Below are 23,580 nucleotides of genomic sequence, written 5' to 3' on the forward strand. Positions count from 1 at the left end.
AAGAAAAGGTGCTTTTCTGCCTTTCTAGGGCACTGAGCTCAGCCAGGCCGCTGGGCTGCAGGACCCATGATGCTGCCTGGCTTGCCACTCTCCGCTCTTAGAAATGCCACCAAAATGTGGCTGCCTGTGCCTCTGAAATGGCAAAGTGATGATGTCCTGGGCTCCCCATCTCCTCCAGCTTCCAGTGAGTTTGCAACAAGTAGTTTGTGAAGTCAGGTCAGGTTCATGACAGCTCTAGATCAGGAACATCCACCAAAAAGTCAGGAGGAGGGCGGGGCTGAGTAGGGAGGATGGAAAGTAACCACTTGGATTTACATATTTGTCCCCATAGGCCCTCCCAGGACAACCACAGGAGGTGACGGACAAGCAACAGGGACACAAGAACCTGCCCAAAGAGAAAAGTTCCAATTAGCCCAGAGAAATGAGAGCCCGTTCCCAGATTCCCAATTAAATCAGAACCAATCAATGCTTGCTCTGGTTCCTGCCGTTTTGCTCAGGAAATAATGAGAAACAAGAGGGCCCCAGCCAGCAAGTGCAGTGTGGCAACCCTTTGAAGCCTGGAGAAATCACCCGTGCTATTGCGAGTGTGCCTGGCAGCTGCCGCACCTGCACCTTTAAGAACTCAGCCTGGGGCCTGGGTCTCCACTCAGACCCTAACACATGCCCAAGGGTACCTCCCTCCCACCCCCAAACCATGGGACAAAAAGGAGGACTGTGGGACCAGGCTGGGTTGGTTTCAAACCTGTCTGCGTTGATTCATCACTTGATCTGTCACTCTCTCCCCCCAGTGTCCACATCATCCATCACGGGTACCATAACCAAGAAACCCAATAAAGACACAAAGGCACAGCTCTCCGCTCTCAGCAGGCCTCAGCAAAGCTGTGTGAGTGCCCCAGCCCAGGCAATTAGCTGAGTCCAAAGGATCGCAGAGCAGGTGGGCATTAGCAATCCTGTGCCTGGTGCTTTGCCTGCAGGTGTTTGGCGAGCAAGGTAAGTGGGGAAGGAGACATGCAAGGGATGTTCTGATGCTCAGGCAGCGTAGGGATGATGACGAGGGACAGCTGGCATGAAGCTCATGATGGAGAAGAGAGAGCAACCACAGCCCCCCCACCTCCAACTTGTCCCCAAAGGACTGGGGCAACCCCAGTAAGGAGTTAGGGTCAAGGTGGTTTCTGAGGTCCATATGGGAAGCCTTGCTCTTGAAAGAATCTGAAACTTTGAAAGCCACAAGCAAAAGATAAAGGAAAACAGTCTTCTCTTCCCCAACTTTTGATTCCCTCCTGTTCAGCTTCCATGTACTCAGGCAACAGATGAGCCATGGACCCTTTAGACCCCTCTATTAACTTCCAGAGAAGATCGAGTCTCAAGCCACTTCAGCACGGTTATTGCCATGTATTGCACACGTGCTCTCCTGGACTGAGGAGGGTCAGTGTGAGTACAGGGTACCCTGACACCCTTATCTGCACAGTCACCATCACTCTGTATCATTCCGAAGCACAGGTAGTAGAACACACAGTACTGTCCCACCCCAATTCCAACAGCTTCACCTCCTTCCAGGACCTACTAATGCTAGACCCCATTCCTGCCCCAGGGCCTGGCACTGAGACCCTGGAGGAAGACAGCCATGCCAGGGGGCTTTGAGTTAATGAGCTACATGGGTTCGGTACCAAGCTGAGTGCTGTGGGAGCCGGACTGAAATGAACAAAAATATTTTCCAAATTCAGTCATTTCTCAGTTACCCCTGAGTGACTTGTCTATGACAACCCAAATAATCCACACCTCAGAGCACGGGGCTGGACTGGATGCAGGTGTGTGGGTCTGTGTGTGTGTCTGTGTGTCTGAAAGAGGGAGAAAGAGAGACAGAAGGAGAATATGAGTGTCAGTGTCCCCAAAACTAAATATACCTTAGTGGTTATTAAATAATTATCCACCATTTGGAATTCTCCCCATCTCTTCCCCCCATCATAAATACAGATATCCAGTTGAACACAACTGGAAAATCATAAGGCCTAGCACTGGAGATGGAGGTTCCCCCCAGAACTTTAGAAGAAGCCATTAGGCTCTTCTGTTCCTTTATGATCCCAAGCTGGAGGCAGGGACCTTTGCTGACTCGGCCCTGCCCCAGGAGGGCAGGAAGTAGAGGCCTCAAGAGCCTCAGGGCTTACCCTTGCAGGCCACGCTGTTCTCAGGCTCATAGCCAGGCTTACAGGTGCAGCGCCCGATGGGCACCATCCACTCCCCGTCCCCGTTGCAGTAGAGTTTGATGGGCACGTCCACTTCCTCTGCATTGGGGATGCATGTGCCCCGAGCAATCACCAAAGATGTGCTTTCTGCCCCAGTCATGGTCTCTGGGAACACTGCAAAATTTTGCACAATGCTAGGACACTTTTTGAAGAAGACACGGACAGAAAGGAGAGACATACAGGCTCCATAATCCTGGAAAGCAAGATAAAAACCATTCCGCGTAAGAGGCCCAAAGCTCCTGACTTCTGTGTTGACCTTCATCAACCTTCCCCCGAAGTCCACCTGGGAGAAGCTCTCATCTGCAGCAATGGTGTCCACTTTGAGGTAAGGGGCTTCAGACCAGAAGGCTGACTTCTTGGTGGCAATGACAGAGTCAGTCTCGTAGTAGTACAAGTTGAAGGTCTCCTTGCAGGAGCCTGGAACGTTGGGGAGGCTGCTGCAGTCCCTCACAGTGAAGCGCATCTCCGTGTAGATGCGATGGGCCCCCCGCCGGTTGATGAAGGTGGTGAGCAGCCAGTTGTTCTGGTTGGGCTCGAAGACATTGCACACCTGGTAGGTGCGGATGGTGTTCAGGTTTTCATCATAGCCACTGACTTCTTCCCACTGTACCAAGCAGGCCAGGCACACACATGAAAAACACAAAATAGAGAGTAAGAAGACAAGGAGAGGCAGAGCAGAGGAGAAGCCTGGCACTGGAGGGGGCCTTATGAGCTCACCAGTCTGGCTGCTTGACTTGAGAAATGAATGCACCTAATTTGAACTTGCTTTTAAAGGTCTCCTTATAAGCAGACTTCAGAATACTTCTCTGCAGCCCATCCCAAAATATAATAGACTTCACCTTAGAAAGCCTCCCTTCATCTAACCCACAGCTCTCGTTGTGACAATGACTCATTACATCCAAGGGACCACCTGTAGCTCTTAGCCCCGTGCAATGGTAGGCACTTTCATCTTCAATACCACTGCCTCTGCTCTCAACAGGCACTCTGTGTATTACGGGTCTGACCACATGACACCCCCACCTGGGAAATTCTCATTTCTGAACCTAATTTCTTTATTGTGGTGAAACTCTTTTATATCTCCAAAAAGCATATGAATATAAAGCTTTTCAGAATTGTTCAATAAACTTAGATTTGCATAAACTTTTGTTTTATAACATCAATCTCTGAAAAAGTTAGACTGAAGTGGATAAGAGTAGAGATACTAAGAGAGATCCTTAATGAAGCAAATTAAGCATCATTGTGCACACACGTCAAACAAAGATGTGATGGAAGAGAATGTTGGAGGGGGTTACTTAGAGAATAAGGAAAGCTTCTTAATAAGGGAGAGACTATTGTGATTCATGTTGGAAAAGAGAGCTCTCATTTTTAGCAGTCCTGTAGATTGGAAGGAGAGGAGGAAAAATGCATTTAGTAAGTGATGTGTCTCAATGGTCTCAGCAGTTCCCCATACAACTAGATTATCATCCTCAGTTTACAGGTGAAAAGACATCATGCAATTCACCCGTGGTCCCATGGCCATAAAGGAGATGGGAAAGAGAGGAAATAGAAACAAGTGCTTTGAATGGCCAAAGAAATTCACCTAGTAACTTATTTTAGTAACAGGCAATAAGGGGAGGGGATCCATAAAGACACAGCTTCCTTAATGAGCCACTCTGGGGCAGGGGTCAAAGAAGAGTTGCTGGGTCATTCTTTCTTCCTTGTGCCAGGAGAGGAAGCAGCTGCCCATACTGGGGAGCTCTCGGGATGCTGACCTCAAGAACTGGGGGTCTTCTCAGGAGGTTCCAATGTGTTTGCTAAAGATATAAATAAGGGGCAGAAGAAATTCAACTTCTAAGGTGAAAAGAGAAAATAGATGAAGGTCCTTGACTATTTAGCAGTGGTGACAAAAAAAACGAAACAAGTGCCATTTCTTTAAATATTGTATTAATTGCTTATTATTCACAGTGTGGACTTGAAATATATAAATTAGAATTCTTTATTAAAAGAGCTAAAAGCTAATCGAGTGTACATGGGAAATATACCAGAATTTCTTCTTGCACAGAATTAATTATCTGTAGGAGCAGGAGGGCAAAGCAAGGCTGTCCTTTAAACTTGTACCGGGGCTTCTGAAGACCAGGCATGGTGCAGAGGAAAGATGGGTATGTGGAGAGCTGGCCACGCCCACCCAGGCCTGTACAGTGACCCCCATGGCCACTCCTTCTCCCCAGGCCCCTCTCATACTCTCAGGGGGTCCTGTTCCCTCTCTAGCTGGTGGGCTTCTTCTGGGATCCTCACACACAGCCAACTGCACCTAGACCTTGCTTCACTTCTTATTGAATCTCTAGATGCTGAGGAACCACTTTTTTTCCCATCTTTAGATTGTGCTATGTTCTATTTAAATGTGTTCGTTAAAGTTATGTTCTGCTTGCCTGGTTTTTTGGAACCAGAAAGCAAATACATTAGGGAGAAGTCATCGCTGACAGTCGTTTCAGTTCAAATTTTCAGGCCTCTCTCCCATGGCTGTTTTGAAATTACATTTTCCCAATTGACCCTACATGACTTCTGAGGGAAGGAAAGGATTTTTTTTTGGCTGTTCTGCAATTGTTTAAACACAGCAGGTTTCATGATCCATCATTTCATTGGGCTGTATGAGGTCTCAGCACAAACATGGGGCTCCTTTGTCAACGCACAGGTGAAGCTTGAGGCCCCAATTAGGGTGGGGACCTTGACCCATCCAAGACTAATGCAGCTCTGCTGTGTGGGAGCGGGACAGGAAGCCCACCTTTGGGGGCTCACCTTAGCACTGAGACTATCACCACCAGTACACACTTAAACAGACAGAATGAGGATTTACGCTCCGGTGGAGTTGGGATATTGAGAACATTTATCTTTGAAAATGACACTGATTGGTATTATAAGACCCAACAGAAGTAATTGTTTCAAACATTAACCTCTCTGAGCCTCAGTTTTCTAATCTGTAAAATGAGGAATCATACTGGGTGACCTGGAGTCATAAAAATCTACGCATCTAATTGATTCTATGACAACTCCTAAGGGAGTAATCAAAGCAAATTAGGGGGAATACAGCTGTATATTCGAAGGGAAAGAGTAGAGAGAAATTGAGAGAAAGGAAAATAACTCCTTGTTTTTCAGGAAAAGGCCATGATGGAGTCTTTTTCTTTCCTTTTTTCATTCTTCTCCTGCTCGCGGGTGGTACGGGTGTTGGAAATATAGCAATCAGAGGGGGCTGGAGGAGGCACAAATGCTCTCCAAGTTAGCGGCAGTTAGGATTGGGGGCCTTGAAAGAGAAGGTTTGGGGAAATCGAGATGAGGGTGGAATAGCATTCCCAGCAGGGAGGACGGACATTATTCTTTGTTTATGATACTTGGAATCAGTGTCATTACTTTATAGTTCTACCTCATTCATCCATCAACGAAAAAAATATTTACTGAATGCCAACTTTATGCCAGGCACTGGGATGCAGAAATATGAAGCTTACAATCTAGTGAGAGAAACAGAAATTAGACAAATGGTTATTAAAATAACTAAATTATTACAATTGTGCTAACTGCTGTGAGGAAAAATTTCAGGATGCCAAGTGAGGGGGCATGTACTTGATATACAGAGGTCTGGCAGAGAAGACCCTCCAAGCTGAGAGGAGAGGGACGGATGGATAGAAGTTAGCCAAGAAAAGTGTACATCTGCTGGGGGCAGAGAGGGGCAGAGAAGGGACAGAGCATCGAGGCCCAGGAACAGCAAGTGCAAAGGCCCTGTGGTGGGGAAATGTGTCCTGGCACCATTGAGGAATGAAGAGTCATAAAAAGCTGGAGGTGGCAGGAAGAAGACTGGGGAGAGGATGAGTCTGGTAGAGAACTTCGAATTTCATCCTGAGGGTAACTAGAAGGTATTGATGAGTTTTAAGGAGGAAAATCAGGTGATCAGAGCTGATTTTTTAAAAGATTTCTCTGATACAAAGTAGAGACTGGGTTGGACAAGTGCATGAGCGGGACATGTACATCACTGTCCTAGTCCAGGTGAGAGATGATGGTGGGTTGGACCAGACCAGCGGACACTGAAAATGTATCTTGGTGCAGCAGAAGCTCTAGGCTCTCATCAGCCGAGGTGGGGAGTGGGGAGGGACAGAGAGAGGCTGCTTTAACCAGACCCAAGGGGCCGTGTGCTCCCTTAACATCCTTTCATGCATCAGGCTTGCCTCCCCAGCCAGGCTTTGAGGTACCCTGTGTCCCCGGGCACACCGCTTCCCAGATCCTTAAAAAGGGGGAGTTTCACCAGTGTTGGATATGTGACCCCATTGATATTCAGACCCAATTTCTTCTACCCAAGACCTGTGCTGGCTCCAGTCTCTGTGACGCATTCTCGTTGCCTGTTCCAAAGCTAATTTCCTACTAAAGGTCTCCGTTCAGTGGCAGCTTCTCAGCCTCCACTTCTAGGCATTTGACACACTGCCTCCTGTGTTCCTTTCTATAATTATCTCCTCCCAGTAAAACAACAAAACACAGTAATTTGCTTATCAGATTGGCACAAAATTAAAAAGATAAAATATCAAGTCTCCATAAGAATGAAAAGGCCACTCCCAAGCCTATTGGTGGCAGTGTAACTGGCGAATGTTTTAGATGTCAAATCAATAGTTTCTCTCAACATTTAAAAGGTTGGCCACAACTCAGATCAGTGGGGAAAAGGTGAATCATTTTTCAAAATTGTTGTAATAGCTGGGCAGCCATCTGGAAAAGAACACATAATTTTGCATCCATATTTCCTACCTTACTCCAGAAAAAAATTCTCAGTGAATCAAAGATTTAAACATTAAAAATGAAACCATAAAAATACTAAAAGAAACTATGGAGACAATGTAAGTATAGTAATTATGACATGAAACTCAGGAGCCATAAATGAACAGATTGATCAATTCAGCTCCATACATTTTTTTTTTTTTTTTTTTTTTTTTTTTTGCGGTATGCGGGCCTCTCACTGTTGTGGCCTCTCCCGTTGCGGAGCACAGGCTCCGGACGCACAGGCTCAGCGGCCACGGCTCACGGGCTTAGTTGCTCCGCGGCATGTGGGATCCTCCCGGACCGGGGCACGAACCCGCGTCTCCTGCATCGGCAGGCGGATTCTCAACCACTGCGCCACCAGGGAAGCCCCAAGCTCCATACATTTTTAATTGGCATGACAGAAATGATGTGATGTAGCCATACGATAGAGCACTATTTGGAAATAAAAAAAGAAGGAAACACCAGTACATGCAACAATCTCTATAACGTGATGCCCAGTGAAAGAAGCCAGACACAAAAGACCACGTACTGCAGCGTACCATTTACATGAAATGTCCAGAAGAGGCAAATCTATAGACAGAAAAGTGTTAGTATTTCCCTGAGATCGTGGATGGGAAAGGAGAGTGACTGCAAATGGGCATGAAAAATCTTTTGGGGGGTGATGGAAATGTTCTAAAATGGGATTGGGGTGATGATTATACACTTCTGTAAATGTACTGAAAATCACTGAATTGTACCCTTAAAATGAGTAAGTTTTATGACATGTAATTAATAACTAACATAGCTTTTTCTGAAAAACACTTTGTTTTCTGGTCCAGCCTACACCTCAACACCCAACAATGCTGGCCTGGTCTCTATTATCCACAAACAGTATGCCCCTGGCATCTTCATGCCCAATTTGTTACCACAATTTGCCATTTCTTCCAGAACAAAGTTCTTCCTATCTGACCTCTTTCTTGCTTTCCGTGGCCACGCCCTAGGGCTAGCATTACCTCATGCCTGGACTCATGCCCTGGCTTGCTGTTTGGTCAGAGAGTAATGAGAGCAGACCAGGCAAGAGAGAGCCAGGGCTCAAGCTAGGGCCACATCCTCTCCCGTCACTCAGAGACGGTGCCCTTTTTTGTCTCCTGATATTGTTGCTAATGTTCTGAAGTCTTTCTTCTACCCCATCCTCATCCCATCTCAATTCCTCCAAGACACAGAACCGGAGAATAACAACCTGGCTGGAAGCCACTATAGGTCATGTTGACCAAGACCTTTGGTTGACAAATGGGCATACTGAGGCCCAGAGACACAATAGTGGCCCGGAGTCAGGCAGCTGATGGGTGGCAGAGCCTAGCTTTCTCTGCAGCCTTTCCTTTGAGGGCCCTCAAGTCTTATTTCTCCCATGATGCCTTCCCAGCTTATATTCAGCTACCATCTTCCCAAATGCTTAAAGTATGGCTGAGCTATTCCACCCAATTTAGCATTTGATAATACACTGCTTTGAACGATTCGTTAATTGCTTTGGTTTCCGCTACCAGGATGGGAGTCCTTGAGGACAGGGAATTATGTTTTGACTAATTTATTAGTTCTGTCGACAGTGAGATAATTCTGTGCATTTAGCTTTGCAACACTGGTATTACATGATGACGGTTTTATTCAGCGATGTCTGGGACCAGTGAAACCCACAGGTTTCTTGGGGCTTTACCCCTACTACCTTCTCCTCTCACTTTTTATCCTGGGTCATCTCAACTACACACAAGGCTGCGACCACCATGTGGTACATCACCGAGCTCTTCCCAGGGCCCAGACTTGTTTACCCAGCTGCCTCCTGGGACTCACCTCCTTGCTCTCTGCAGTCCTGCTGCAGTCTCACAAATCCAACCTCCACCCACCCTCCCCAATGTGGACGTGCCCCCTAGAAGGCTGGACTGTGTTAGGGACCTCCTGACATGGCCAGTGCCTAGCCCTCCATACATACTGACAAATTGAGGGAATAAGCAAGTTCCTGGTCTGTTCCTCAGCCCCTGGTCCTTGGCTGGGGACTTATAGCAGGTGCCACCAGGCTAACTTGTCCCTGGGAGAAGAAGAAACAAAGCAGCCTTGCACAACCAGCAGAATATTAACAGCCTTTGAAAGGGCATTATTATTGATGCCAATGGACTACCTGTCCTTGAGATAAACACAATGAAGAAAACAATGACACCCATTAGAAAGTACTTGTTCAGGCTTTCAGATCAGGACTTTGATGTATGATAAAGACCCCTGTGGGTTCCTCCAAGATCTCCGTTTCTCATCTGGCTTGTTGGAGTCAGAACCTGCAGGTCTGTTGCTCTGGAGTAGGCCCCGAGTGCCTGCTGGCATTTGCTGTCCGGCCGATTGTGTGCATACGTGTGTATAGAACACACTGTTCTCCTTCAAAACCACTGCCACGAACTCTACCCACTGGTCCATCCACACTGCCCTTCTAGAACGACCTTCAGAAACACGAACACATTCTTTATCCTCCAAGGGTGGGTTTGGATTTCGGAGGCAGGCAAAGGTCTTCTGGAGCCCAATCTGATGAGTCAGATGGATGAGCAAGCCAAGAAATACTAGTTCTTGGTCAAAAATGAAGAACCACTATAAAATGAAGTTAAGAAGAGAGAGATGATGCTACTTATGCCTCTGAAGACAGTTCCAAGCATGGCGTTCTGGAAAGATCTATGATCGCTGGCCCTTCCTTGGACTGCTGCACCTCCCTGGGCTGACCCTGCCCCTCCCAGAGTGCCCAGTGGCTGCCGTGGTGCTGCATCATAACAACTGCTGAGAATAAGCTACTTCTACAGGGCCTGTCCAGGAAGGGGTGCTCCTCTGGACACTGCTATTGAAGATGAGGACAGAAATCATTGAAATTGGCATTTGGGCCTCTATTAGTCTAACAAGAGGCTATTCTGATTTGTTTCCAACCCAGTTTATTTAACCCATTTTTAAAATAAAGAATTGAGCACCTACTACATCCCCAAGTAGTGGTCTTAGGTGTCTGTGACACAGCAGTGACTAAGAGACAAAGTCCCACTCCCATGGGCCTGATAATCTAATGGTGCAAACCAGCAGATGAACGAGAAAACAAATTAATAATATAAAGTTGAACAGTGTTAGATACTACTGAGGAGCAGGTGAGGGGCTAGCGAGTGACAGCTGGCAGCGGGGTCGTCAGAGGTCTCCTTTTGGGTAGAGATCTGAATGACACTCAGGAACCCCCGGCCTGGAGGGCACACGTGGGAGCAGCACCCCAGGCTCGGGGAAGAAGAACACACTCTCTGGAGCAAGAGCGTTGCCGGCACGTGGCTGAGAAAGCCGGGTTGCCGGGGTGGCTGCCAAGTGGCTTAGGGCAGGGGGAAAATGGGAGGAGGGGAGGCAGGAGAGGTTGCCGGGGGCAGGCGGACCCCACCTTTGCCAGTTACAGCTCTGCAACCACACACAGCTTTCTGAGCTTCAGTTTCCTCATCTGCAAAACACTCTACCCTGCAGGGTGTCACGAGGACTGAAAGATCATCACCTAGGTAAGAAATCACCTAGCGCTGAGCCTGCAAGTAACTACCACTCACTAAGTACCAACTATTATCATTACTGTCAGCAGCAGCATGGCTGTGATGTTAACCTGAGCATCCTCCTCCGGCTGATGCATCAGGGTGTGGAAATCATCTCCTCCCTTTTAGATAAATAATCCTACCCTTCCGTCAGCAGAAAATGCAGGGACCGAAGGGCTGAACTCGGTCTCCTTACTGACCCAGAGGGACAGCCAGCAGCCTTCTCCCCATGCCTCCAGGAATCTCCAGGGCTGCCTCTGGGCAGGTTTCAGCATGGGCCCCCTTCCCTCAGCCGGGCAATCCCCGGGCCACTGTCAGCCACCAGACCACAAGGAGACAAAATTGGACACACATCACAGGGTTTGCTCCCATTCAGCTTGCATTTGGGCACAAACTTTTGTTTGAAGGAAGCTGCTATTTTGCAAACAGTCGCCATCACCACACGGCGTAGGACCCTAACTCCCATGGCACTGCTCAATCAGGGGAAATCCGAAGACCTGCTTTCAGGCTCCCAGTAAGAGATGGCTGCTCTCTGAACAAGAAGAGAAGCCCACTGAGGCCTGAGCCACACACGACTTCACAGAGCCCAAAGGAAGCCAGAGATTCTTCAGGGCAGCAGATGGCTCGGGCAGGGCTGGAGTCACCACCGCCAATCGGCCTGGATCCCAAGAACACAGCTCCTGTGTAGACAGTAAACTAAGCCTGAAGGAGTTTGGATATTAGACAAGCTTGAGGGCTAATTAAAATGTAAAATGTGGTCCGTGGGGCATAAATTCCTACAAGCCCAGAGGGATCTACCATTTAGTACACCAACCAAGCGAGGCAGCCATGTACTCAGGGGCTCCCCCGAGGGCTGCGAGCCTCAGCTCACCTCCCAATATGCTTCATTTACCACCCTGAAGTACTGGGCTGGGAGGACACGTTGGCCCCTGTTCATTACCATGGCCCTCTGTGGTGTGCAAAGGAGCTGGGCCCCTGGCTTGGGGCAGCCACTGCTTCTGAGAGCCTCGGAAGGGCACAAAGCGCTGCATTTTCTAAAGGGTGCAGAAGATGCAGAAGAGCAGGGGATGGGGTGACGGACACAATTAGAATATGGAAAGAATTAGAGTATGGAAAACATACTAATTGTTTACCAAGGCGGTCTCTATAAATCTCCACAAAATCCTTCCGGAAACTTGGATGGTGGGAAAATGCAAGAAATACCGTGTCGAGGTGGGAGTGAGAGAAATGGCCCCAAGCATAACATACCCAGGTTGTTCGGAAGGAGATTTTTGTGCTGAGAAGCAAAGGCTTGGGATGAAGAAGCACTGCTGTCACCCTGCCTAAGCCTGAACCCCAGAGGTCATGGTGACCCCTGGCTTAGCTCAGGAGTTCAATGCACAGACTCTGGAGTCAGCCAGACCCAGCCCTGTGACCACGGACATGTCTTTAAACCTCCCTGAGCCTCGGTTTCCTTCTCTAACACAGGGATACTCAGGGTACCCACCTCCCCAGATGGCTGTGAGGCTTAAACGTGGTAATGCGCCTGAAGCACTTCAACCTGAGCAAGAGACCCCTGCGAGCTGTGGCTATCAGCCCTGTGAGCACTTCTCTCTGAGCACCAGGCATTTTTCCTTGAAAGTCTTGCTCTCCCTCCGTGATGTGTATGATCTACGGCTCTCTCCTGTCTGTCTAGTTGTCTGCACCTGTGTATCATCTTTGGTGTGTGCACGGGTGCATATGTGTGCATACGTATGTACATGTGTGCATGCATGCCTGGGTGTGCATGTGTGTGTGTGTGTGTGTGTGTGTGTGTAGCTGGGGGCACTGCCTGTGGCCCAGGTGGGGCCCGTGTGCCCTCCCTTGGGTATATGCCCACCCGTCAGATACCGTATAAGCTCTAGTCAGCCCACTCCTAGCCAGGGAGCGCCCCTCGCTACACAGAGACGCCATGGCTATGGGCCATGGGAGCCAAATTAACAGAGGGCAAGGCCAGCCGTCCCGAGGTCCAGATGGCTTGCATCTCGGCATCCTGGCACATTTCACAGCCCAGTCTCTGTCAGCACGCCAGGAGAAACACTGAAGGCTTGTGCCTCGGGTAGGGGCTCCTTGTCCATAGCACCGGGGCCGCTGTAACTTCCACCGGGAAGCAGCATTTGGTACCAGGCCCTGCCTGGAGTGGGGTCCTCGGCCATTATGACAGCTGCTGCTGCTGTTGACACTGAAACAGTGACAAATTCATCCTTCTGACAAGATCCTTTTTAAATAATTCACAGGGAGCTGGGGATTAAGACACTGTTTCTCTCTGTCTCTGTTGAGATTTAAAACACCTCCAGCTGGGGTATTTAAAGAGCATATAATGGGCTGCCCCTCTTGGGTCTCCCCTCCCCCTTTCCTCCTCTTTCCCATTTCCCAAACTCCCCCCCGCCTCCACCAGCCAGCCCTATAACAAGGAGGCCCAGAAAATAAGAAAGAAAAAAAAGGAGGGAACCAGTGCTTGGCTGGTCACTATGGCAACGGTGGCAGGGTATTCAGCTGTCATTATCCCAGCGCCTCACACATGTGATTATCTTAAGCTGTCGGTTGAATGCAGTCCCCACTGCTGTCCAACAAGGCCTTGTCGAACAAGGCAGGGGCGGGAGCTGCGGGCCCCAGGCCCTAGCGGCCTGGAACTGCTCTGCCCAGGCCTGGGCTCCATTGATGAGAAGCAGTTACCCCTGGGAGAGACTGATGACATTTTCCTTCAGCCTGGAGGTATTTCTGCTCAGCACGCATAGCCAAGACCAGCACACTGGGTTACAGGCCAAGGAGATGGGTTCTTCATTCTATGAGTGCAGAGAGTTTTGACTGAGTGTGGACAGGCTGGCTGTGGCCAGCTGGAGCTGTCCTGGAGACAAGGGAGCAACCCACGGGGCAGGAAGAGACTGGCCTTCCTAGAGGAGCTCTGGCATCATTCCCATTCTCAGGGTGCAGGAAAATCAAATGTGACCTGGGAAGGGGACACACTCCCCTCCATCCTGTCCCCTCCCCAACTCTGGGAATGTGGCCACTGTGTGTGATCCACTTTGAGGGACTGTGGCTGCTGGAGCTTGGTCCTGGGAAGCCTGGGGAGGACTTTGATCTCGTGCTTTTGCCTCCTGGACTTTGCTTCAGACTGCTTCTGGGCTGAGGTTCCCAGGTCCACCAACATTCTCTGAATGACACTATCACTGGTCACCCCCCCACTAGGCATCACCCCCCACTAGGTACCACCCTCCTCTAGGCAATAACCCCACTAGGATCCCCCACTAGGCATCACCCCTCACTCGGCACCACCCCCCACTAGGCACCACTCCGGGTCCACTGTCCCTTTCAAAAGTCTGCTCCCAGAATAAGCCCATTTCTGCAGATGTGCTCAGGCCGGCACAGCATGCAATGGGACCACCATCACCTGTGACTTGCACCTGCCTTTCCTGCACCTGTGTCTTGTGGTCAGTCCCCATGAATATGTGGCCAGCCACACGGAAGTTCCCACCACCTGAGGCACTGCCCACCTGGGTCACCCCTGGCTTGTTTCTCACAGTGACCCATTTACACCTAGACGCAAGTGTGGACCATTACCACTGACCATGTCAGTTTGAAGACAGAGCTCTCACTGAGCGAGGTAAAGCTGAATCTTGACTGCAACATCTTTCACGTGGGTGTCCTTTGTGACACTGGGAAACGTGCTGGGCATGCCTCTCTCCACCAGGAAGAGTGGTGAGTGGGACAGTATGTATGGAGATGAGGGTGTACCACGACTAGACGCCCCCCAATTCTATTAGCAGAGGAGCACCTCAAATGCAGGAGGGACTGGTTCAGCCGAACTGACACGGGGGCCACTGGATGGGAAACAGCAGCTCACGGAGGCCCCTCACCTCTCTCCCCTCCCAGGAGTCCTCACTTCCGGAGCATTTGCCAAAGCCTGGGGGCGGGAGCTGACCACACTCTCCTCCATCACCATCTGGAACCAGCCATCCCCAGGGACCACCTGTGTCCTCCTCTGGCTCCCTGGCCAGGCCTCACCTGCCCTGGGAATAGGGCTGCTCCCTCAAGGCTCTTCCTGGACTTGCTACTCTACCCCCAAACTCCACACATCACACAGCGCTTGCTTCACCCCTCCCCAAACAGCCTGCTTTAAAAAGCAATTCACGGGTGCTTAACATGTGTACGTTTCACTGTCAAACCTACCCTTTCCCTTTGTAGAAAACTGGGAAACTTTTTCCTCTCCTTGCCCCCTGTTCTCTGGTTTCTCAACAATGTATGACTCACCCTTCCTCACTCTCATCCAGGGGCAGAAGTACAAGAACAGGAGTGAGCTCTGTGGTCAGACAGGCCTGGGGTCAGTCTCGGCAAAACCCCTAAGCAGTCCTGTGACTTTGGATCATTGCCCCGAGCCTCAGTGTCTGCTCTGTAAAATGGGAGAAATACCCCACTGGCTTGCAGGGTCCTGGGGAGAATTCAGCGAATTCTGAACAAGTGATGTTCAGTGCCTGGTACACAGCTGGTACTTAATTAATAGTAACTAGTAGTAGCAGTAGTTTATCACTATCCCTAATAAAAGTGCTATGAGTAATAACAGGGTGCACGCTCCGATGGTATTCTCGCAAGAGCCACAACCTGACAGAAAGGCTGGAAATCTGATCTTGCATCTCAGGGGCCCCCTCACCCATCAATTCCTACCCTCATCCCATGCAAGTTAAGTCCCTCAGACAAAAATCACTGAGACCACTAGTACTAGTCAGGGCAAGTGGTATTGACTAAGCTTTGGTGTTTCCAAAGAAGGTAAACACAATTTATGCTGTCAACCACTCTATAAATAAGATCTTACATTACCCATGTGACAGAGGCAGAAGATGGGCTCAGAGAAGTTAAAGAACTCAGAGGAAAATGGAAATAAACCCAGCATATTAGATTGCAAATCCTGGGTTTGCTCCTTGACGCTACGGGAAATACAGTGGGATTCAGGCCAAAGGATTCTTCTCGCTTGGGCCGTAGCTGGAGGTAAGGTCAAGGGTACACCCCCAGGGCTTCCCTGTTCCCGCACAAGCTTGGCTTGTCCTTCCAGAGCCAGAAGATCCATGTCTTTTGCCCACCCTGACACCCCTTCTCCATCCATTTTCCTCCTGTCCATCTTCTCCAGGCCTCTTAACTCTGCCTCACCTTCCTTTTAATGCTTGATCCTCCACTGTAATATATTTCTTTCCTTCACCAATGAGACCAGTGAGGAGCTGTGAGTTCAGGCTGTCAGGGCAACGAGGCCCTGAGGACCCCCTTCAGCTGCATCCTGGTGCCTGTGTCAGGAGCCCCGTTTCCTTCCAGGGCCCCGAGGGCCACTCCAGCCTTCAACCTGAGAAGAGCTGTCACCAGGCAGCTGGTCCTCAGCCTCACATGTTGGTGGGAGAAAGGTTTCCAGGGTTGGGACAAGGGGTGTGCCAGGGATTTGCCATCCTAGGGAAGGTTTTAGAGAAAAGACACCTATCTGTCCGGACAAATGAGGGTTAAGCCTGCCTCTGAGAGGGGGAGGGTGGCTGGGTGACCTCTGGGGTACCCTCCCAGAGTTTGCGGACAGAAATATCTCCTGCTCTGCTGATGAATGAGTCTGCAAGGCATTTCCAAGAGCAAGAAAATCAATCTGCCAGACAGTAAGGTTCTGGTAAACCACCACAACTCCCAAAGTTCTTTAACACAGCAAGTTGGAGAAGCATCTCTCCCTCAGTCAATCTCTCTCTCCACTCCACACACATATACGCAGTCATACCCGATGTATTTCTGTTGCAGGAAGGGGGACCCCTTCCAGGGCCCAAGAGTGGGCTCTTGTCTAATACTTGTAAATGAATTGTCCAAGGAGACACACGTACTGACAAAGCAAGAGACTTTATTGCGAAGGAGCGCCTGGGCGGAGAGCAGCAGGGTAAGGGAAACCAGGAGAACTGCTCTGCCACGTGGCTGGCTGTCTCCAGTTCTATGGTAATGGGGTTAGTTTCCAGGCTGTCTCTGGCCAGTCATCTTGCTTGGCTCATATTTGGTCTGACTCAGTGTCCTTCCCCTGTTGCCTGCATCTCTCAGCCAAGATGGATTCCAAAGCGAAGGATTCTGGGAGGTTAGAGCAGGACATAGGGACTGGCGTCTCCTCCCTCCTTTGGCCCCTCCCGGATTCTCCCGTTAGTTTTCATGGCGGCAGCACCGTGTTGCTTATCAGTACCTCTTGTTTCGGTGCAACTCTTGCAAGTGGTTACCATCATGCCTGGCCAAGGCAGGCAGTTTCGGTCAATGGTTCCCTAGCATTTCTGCAACGAGTGCAATGATTAATATTCTACTCTATGTAATAATTCATATTCTAACCAATGACACTGGTCATCTGTAACATCCTAGTCACCTCTCTGTCAAAGGCACACACGTGCCCACAGAAAAGAGCTCATATAAAAGCCCTGTGACAGACAGCAACCACACAAGCTGAAGCCAAGCAGAACTGTGCCCTTGTCCAGCCCACCTCTCCTCCCCTGGGGTCCAGCAGCCTCGGCCAACCCACCCCAGGGCAGTCACACTCCCCAGAGCAGCCTCTGAACCTCTGGAGCGCCTTCTACCTCCCCAGGGTCCCTCCCCCGTGGCTCTGTCCTGAGCCCCCAGGCCTTTGTCTATCACTCTCTCTGTCAGAGAGGTGATTTTAAACTTCCATTCCTAAAAGACACATATTATATTTAAAAAAAAATGTTTTAAGTGCTTTGGGGTGTTTTGTTCCTCATTGTTTCATAAAAGTGACATTAATAGCCAGAGAAGAGCACTGCTGAGTGCAATTACAGAGGATGTTTCAGGTATGAAAGCTGTTTTGAGCCTGCTAATGTTTCCTAATTACAGGCCTTTTGGTAGCGAGAGAAAAAGATAAAGAGTGGGTGAGAGGCCCAGGGTGGGAGCTCTGACTTATCTCATGGGTTTACCTGAAGAGGGCAGGGGAGGGGTGGGAAGGTCCCTCCCAGAGGAGAAAGCAGTACTAATTCCTGGGTAACAGGTCAGGGAAAGGATACCACCCATGTCCTGAACTGTGAAAAAAACCATTTAGATACTGAACCTGAATTCAAGGAACCCCCAGCAACTCAAGCTGGGGGTTCCTTTGGAAGCCATCCTCTGGAGACACTGTAGCATTTCACTGGGAAAGAGAGTACAGCAGGAGAGCAGGCTGGAGGTTAGCACTGGCGCTTGCTAGCCATGTGACCAGAGGCGATTTAACAGCTGTTCTGTGCCTCAGTTTTCTCATCTGTAAAACGGGGCTGTTGTGAGGATTGATGCATGCCTGGCTGTAAAGCACATGGGGCCTGTGATACAGGCTTAGATTTCCTCTTTCTCTGCCGAGCACCTATTCAGCTCTCTGGTACCCACATCCCGATTCCTTCTGGGGAATTACTCCCTCCAGCCTGTCAGTCCAAGGCTTCTGGTGGGCTCAGCACAACACGGGGTTGGAACACAGGACCTGGGAGTACCACTCAGTACTTCCTGGATGCAGGGACTGGATCAGGGCAGGCACGGGAGTCAAACTGATCCAGTCAGGCCCATTCAGGGCTAATTCCAGGGCTTCTGCTGGAGGGACCGGGAGGAGGTGCTTGCTCTTCCCCAGGGGACATGGATGGATGTGGTTGTAGGGGCGGGAGCCTCTGCAGACTTCTTACTACCGAGAGGAGGCCCAGCATGGAGCCAACACCAGGGGAGTAGAGAGAGGAAAAAGCAGGTGGGAAGAGAGAGAGAGATTGATCCTAAGGATCTGGACCAGCCACACATGAAGCCACATCAGCCACCGGACCATTCATTTACATGAGCCAAGATACCTTCCTTAAGATTGACTTACGCTTTGCTGTCCCTGGCCACCAAGAAGTCCTGACTGATACAAAAGTGTGGCTCCCAGCAATCAGCAACTAGGTCCAACCCCCGCAAGTCCCAGGCAGGGGTACCGGTCTGAGAAAAGATGACCAACTCTGTCCCGCTTTGCCTGCCTGCCCCCGGCATGGCCGGAAATCCCCAAACCGTACAACTCCATTCACAGAATCATTTTGCCCAGAGTTAAATGTCTCTTGGATTTGCCTAATTTAGCTCAGGCTTTTCTGTCTTAATTAGCATGATTGAGTCATCAAAGGAAGAAAAGAGAAAAGCCAGACCTCCAGAGGGTGAGTACTATGCCAACACTTCCTGAGTGTTTACCCAGGAAAACTTTTTACCGACATGGTTTCATATATGGAACAGTTCCCATCCTCGCTGTGCTGAGCAGGGGAGGAAACCAGGACTGAAGGAGTCTGCGTGACGGGCCCAAGATCACATAGCCAGGGAGCTGCAGAGCGGGAACGGAAGCCAGATTATTTGATGTCAAGTCCCGATGCCTTCACTGCTGTTCCATAAACTTCTCACCCAGCAGACCAGCTAAATTTCAATTGATTTTGCTTGGCCTTGGAACGAATGGGATGTTATTAGGGTGGATTTCTCTCCAGAGGGTGCTGTCCTTATTCCCAGGATGTGGGCAGCTGGCAAGGGTGCCTGGATCTGACAGACAAGGAGACAGGAGGCTGCCAGGAGGGTCCCCACGTGGACAAGGAGGGCTGTGAGGGAGGAAGACCCCAATGCACCGTCCTCATGGGTGTGCATCCTGTGTGGGGAGTTAATTTATCAGACACAGGCATTCAAATGGAGGTTGTTCCCTTCACACTGGTCTCCCTGGAAGCTCTCTACTTAGTCCAATAATCCTCCCATCACTTAAGATTTTTCCAGAACTCTGGGAACCGCTTGCAGAGGCATAAGGTGAAATAAGCTCATTTAACTTCATACACACACACACACCCCCCACATCACATGGAAATACACACATATATCACATAGAAATACTCAGATGCACATATATACACAGACACATACACACATATATACATACATGTACCTGGATGCAAACACACATATCACACGTATATATGCACACACAGATGCACACATACCTATACACACATGCACACACACGGAGCACTGGCGCACACACACACAACCTGCTCATCCTGAAGGCTCATCGGTCTTGGCTCCAGATTTCTTTTCCATCTTTCTTCTATCAACCTCCCCCACTCCCCATGATGAAGATTTGCCAGTATTAAAGTAGAGAACAGAGCATGTCATGGGCCGTGAAGGTGGTTTCAAAGGGCAGCACAGGGGCTTCCCTGGTGGCGCAGTGGTTGAGAATCCGCCTGCCGATGCAGGAGACACGGGTTCGTGCCCCGGTCCGGGAAGATCCCACATGCCGCGGAGCAACTAAGCCCGTGAGCCATGGCCGCTAGGCCTCCGCGTCCGGAGCCTGTGCTCCGCAACGGGAGAGGCCACAACGGTGAGAGGCCCGCATACCGCAAAAAAAAAAAAAAAAAAAAAAAAAAAAACAAAGGGCAGCACAGATGGAGTTGGAGTCTGGAAGCCTGTGGAGTGCTCTTTGAAGATAACTCACGATCTGTAGATGGTCCCACGGGGGCCACACATCCCACAGACACAGAAACCTACACATACAGAGGTCACTGGCCGCCCACAATCACATAGCCAGTGAGCCCTGGCAAAACTCTGTGAAAGTAAAAGGGCTTGCTTGGATTTCCAGCAAGCAAGTTGAAGAACCCTCACTATCAGAGGGACCCAGGCTCACCTTCCTAATCCATCACAGCCAGTGCCTGAAAGCCACTGGGACCTTCTGGGGGGTGTCCTTGTCTCCTCTCTTATGTTCATCTTAGGAGAGGTGGCTCCGTCTGCATCACTAATTAACTTCTTTAAAAAGATATGGACAATCAATTGGGTTTGGAGAGGCCTACAACAAACATTTTATTGGGCTACAATAAACCTAAATTGAGCATATCCTAAATTCAGAACTCTGGGTTGAAGGTGCAGGGAAGTATCACGAATGCTCCAGTCCTTCCTCATTTATTTGGCCAACAGATATTTACTGGAGCCTGTCCCCTGCTGGACCAGTGGACCAGTGCTGGCCACCAGGGACAGAGATGAAAGCACTCCATTCTCTGGCCGGTAGGAGAAAGCACACATCAACACGGGTTTATGGACAGTACATCTGCTTTCAGAAGAGGGCCCCTACCACAGAGTCCTGGTGGGGAGGGGCGTCCAGGAGGGCTCCCTGAGGGGAGGAGAACGGAGCTGACACTTGAGGGACAGAGAGTGATGCAAGGAGGGAGGGCCCTGGAAAAGGAAGATGGTGGAGAGAGCCAGGCAGCATCTAGGAACTGGCGCGGACTGCTAAGATGGACCATGTGACCACAAAGACTAGCACTTACTGAGCTCTGCCGGTGGCTGAGCACAGCACCGAGTGTTTGACCACGGGACCTCTCAGAGCTCCCCCACTGCCCAGAGCTCCTGAAACTGAAGGTCAGGACGCTTCCGGAGCAGGGCTGGAAACAAGGGTTTGGGAGAGGTAACTGAAGGTAGCCTGAGGGAGGAGGGTGAGGTCAGCAGGGTCATGGGTGAGGGCCCCAGGATGCCCTTTGATGGCGCCTCAGACCCTCCCTTGCATTTGTTACTTTAGAAATGTATTTGTTACTTTCTCCCCCCTGCTCACCAGGCGGCCTCTGATTCGGGTTAAAACTAAAGGCTTTAAATTAAAGCTGCAATTAGACTATAAAGCAACATTTTGACATTTGAGCAGAAATACTTTCTGCTTTTGACACATAATATTATAATCCACTTTCCAGCGATATAGCTGAAAACAATTTGCCGGCTATGTGTGGGTGGGCAGTCCAACTCCTTCCCACATCTGCAGTCCTCAAGTACAGGGGTGAAGATACCTAGTGACCCCATAAAAGGAAATCTCTTGGTCTCTCTCTGGGGAGCTCACCTAACAGACAGTGCACTGTGGATAGGGTTCATTGAAATGTCAGCTGTGCCCCCTGGCAGAATCATGGTGCCTCTTCTAGATGAGGCCAACCCAGTTCCCTGGAGACCCACAGGCAACCAGAGCAATGTCTGCCCACCCTTCAAAATCTTACGCATGCATGGTATCCTGACTGCAGGGACCATCTGAGGTCTTGGTCCCCTTTCTGGGGTTGGGGGGGGGCAATTTCCTCCCCCACTGGATCCCAGGAAAATGTGGACCACCCATCCAGCCTCCTGGCTTCTCAAATGCCCAGCCATGTCCCCACTCTCTGGACCCATTCATCACCCAGGAGTACTCTGTTTGTCTTAAGTGTAAGCCCTGACTCAAGGCCACAGCCTCCAGTCCTCCTCCAGTCTCACCGAGACCCCCAGCTGGGACCCTGTACTTTGTCACATGGTCAGTCCCTCCTGGCTTTACTCTTCTTCTCGTGGAGTCGATGCCATGCTGCAAGCATGCAGTCCCCTGCTGCCAACGTCCTCAGCTCCCGACCCTCCGGACCCACCATTCTTGCACCACCATAACTCAGGATGACTCCGCCGCCAGGTACACCTGATCAGGGCCGTCACAAACACACGGCCTCGACCTCAGCTAGGCCCTTATTCCAGCCACATTCCTTCCAGACAAGTCCAGCCTCTCTCCAAGTCACCAGCAGTGGCAGTTACTTCACACCTTTTCCTCCCTCCTAAAACCTGCTACTCAAGACTCCCTACCTCATAACTTGTGTAGAGCTATCAACAATGCCTGAAGTTGCATGGTACTCTGTTCACAAGTGCGAAAACGAAGGTTCAGTGAAGTGGAGTAACTCACCCAAGGTCACACAGCTACTAAACATCAGAGCTGGGATTCAAGCCTGGCTGTCCTACTCTGGATTTAAGCATTCTCCTTTCTCTGACTCCCTGGCTCTCAATCCACTCTGTAGCAGTAGTGGCATGTGGGCAGGGGAAAGTTTTGTTTTTTTTTTTTTCGCGGTACACGGGCCTCTGTCTGTCGTGGCCTCTCCCGTTGCAGAACACAGGCTCCGGACGCGCGGGCTCAGCGGCCACGGCTCACGGGCCCAGCCGCTCCGCGGCATGTGGGATCTTCCCGGACCGGGTCACAAAACCGTGTTCCCTGCATCGGCAGGCGGACTCTCAACCACTGCGCCACCAGGGAAGCCCAGGGGAAAGTATTTTATCACACACATTATTTAAATTTTCTGGCCAATGCTTGTTGATAATAAAAAGGAAAAAACAAACAAAAAAAGACTCCCCACCTCCACTCTCCAAACCTCCCCTCCAACCTCAGAGAGAAGATAGGAAGTTGAAAGACTTTTCTCTTTGATGGCTTCTGTCTCCAATCCTGAGCATGCCCACCTCTCTGAAGGCACCTGGTCACTGCACTGCCATTTCAACAGCAAAGGAGTCCCGTCCCCTGAAAGGCACCCACGCCCACAGCCCTCTGCCCCCCCCCCCCACGCTCTGTATTCTCTCTCCTCATGAGCTGCTGCTTCCATCTCCTTACCTCCCACTGACCCTTCAACACCCTGATTTCTGGCTTCTGACCCTGGTCCCCTCTGAAGCCATCAGCACGGGTCACCAGAAGGGTCCCTGTAACCAAGCCCAGAGGAAACATTCAACACCCAGCAGCACTTTTGTCCCACGTCCTCCTTGATGCCTCTTCCCTTGGCTTCCGTGAGAAGACCACCTCTTGGTTTTCTCCAGCCTCCCAGGCCACTCCTTCTCATGCCCTTTTCAGGCTCCTCTTTCTCTATTTGACCCTTCAATCAGGTCACCCATCCCAAGTTCTCTCCTCTTCTCCCTCCAGACACTCTCCCCGGGAGACTGCAGCCACCCCCTGGGCTCGCCTCCCACACGTGAGGTTGCCTTCTCATTCCACTGCCCTGGAGTCACGTGCTAATGGGCCCCTCCCAGGGGTGCCCAGGGGCACTTCAGCTTCATGAGCTCATCCTCCTTCCACCAAACTTGCTCCTCCTCCCGTGTCCTCATCTCCAAGAACGACACCATCAGCCCCCCACTTGCCCAAGCCAAGAACTGTCAACAAATACACGTTGAAATATACGTAGTGAACTAGGTGCCAGTTTCCAATGCTGAACGAATAGAGTCCAGGCCACCACGGAGACCACACTATG

The 23,580-nt window shown here is 50.3% G+C and overlaps 1 protein-coding gene across 1 annotated transcript in view; it reads right to left on the reverse strand.

Annotated features, from left to right (window-relative positions):
- The window catches only part of EPHB1 (EPH receptor B1), a 431,481-nt gene that overhangs the window by 271,649 nt on the left and 136,252 nt on the right, over positions 1-23,580 (reverse strand). Inside the window, exon 3 of the mRNA XM_059064129.2 lies at positions 2,166-2,847. Within this exon, the coding sequence (XP_058920112.1) occupies positions 2,166-2,847 (682 nt within the window). The remainder of the gene's footprint in view (positions 1-2,165; positions 2,848-23,580) is intronic.

Source organism: Kogia breviceps, chromosome 5 (genome assembly GCF_026419965.1).
Source record: "Kogia breviceps isolate mKogBre1 chromosome 5, mKogBre1 haplotype 1, whole genome shotgun sequence".
Taxonomy (NCBI): Eukaryota; Metazoa; Chordata; class Mammalia; order Artiodactyla; family Physeteridae; genus Kogia; species Kogia breviceps.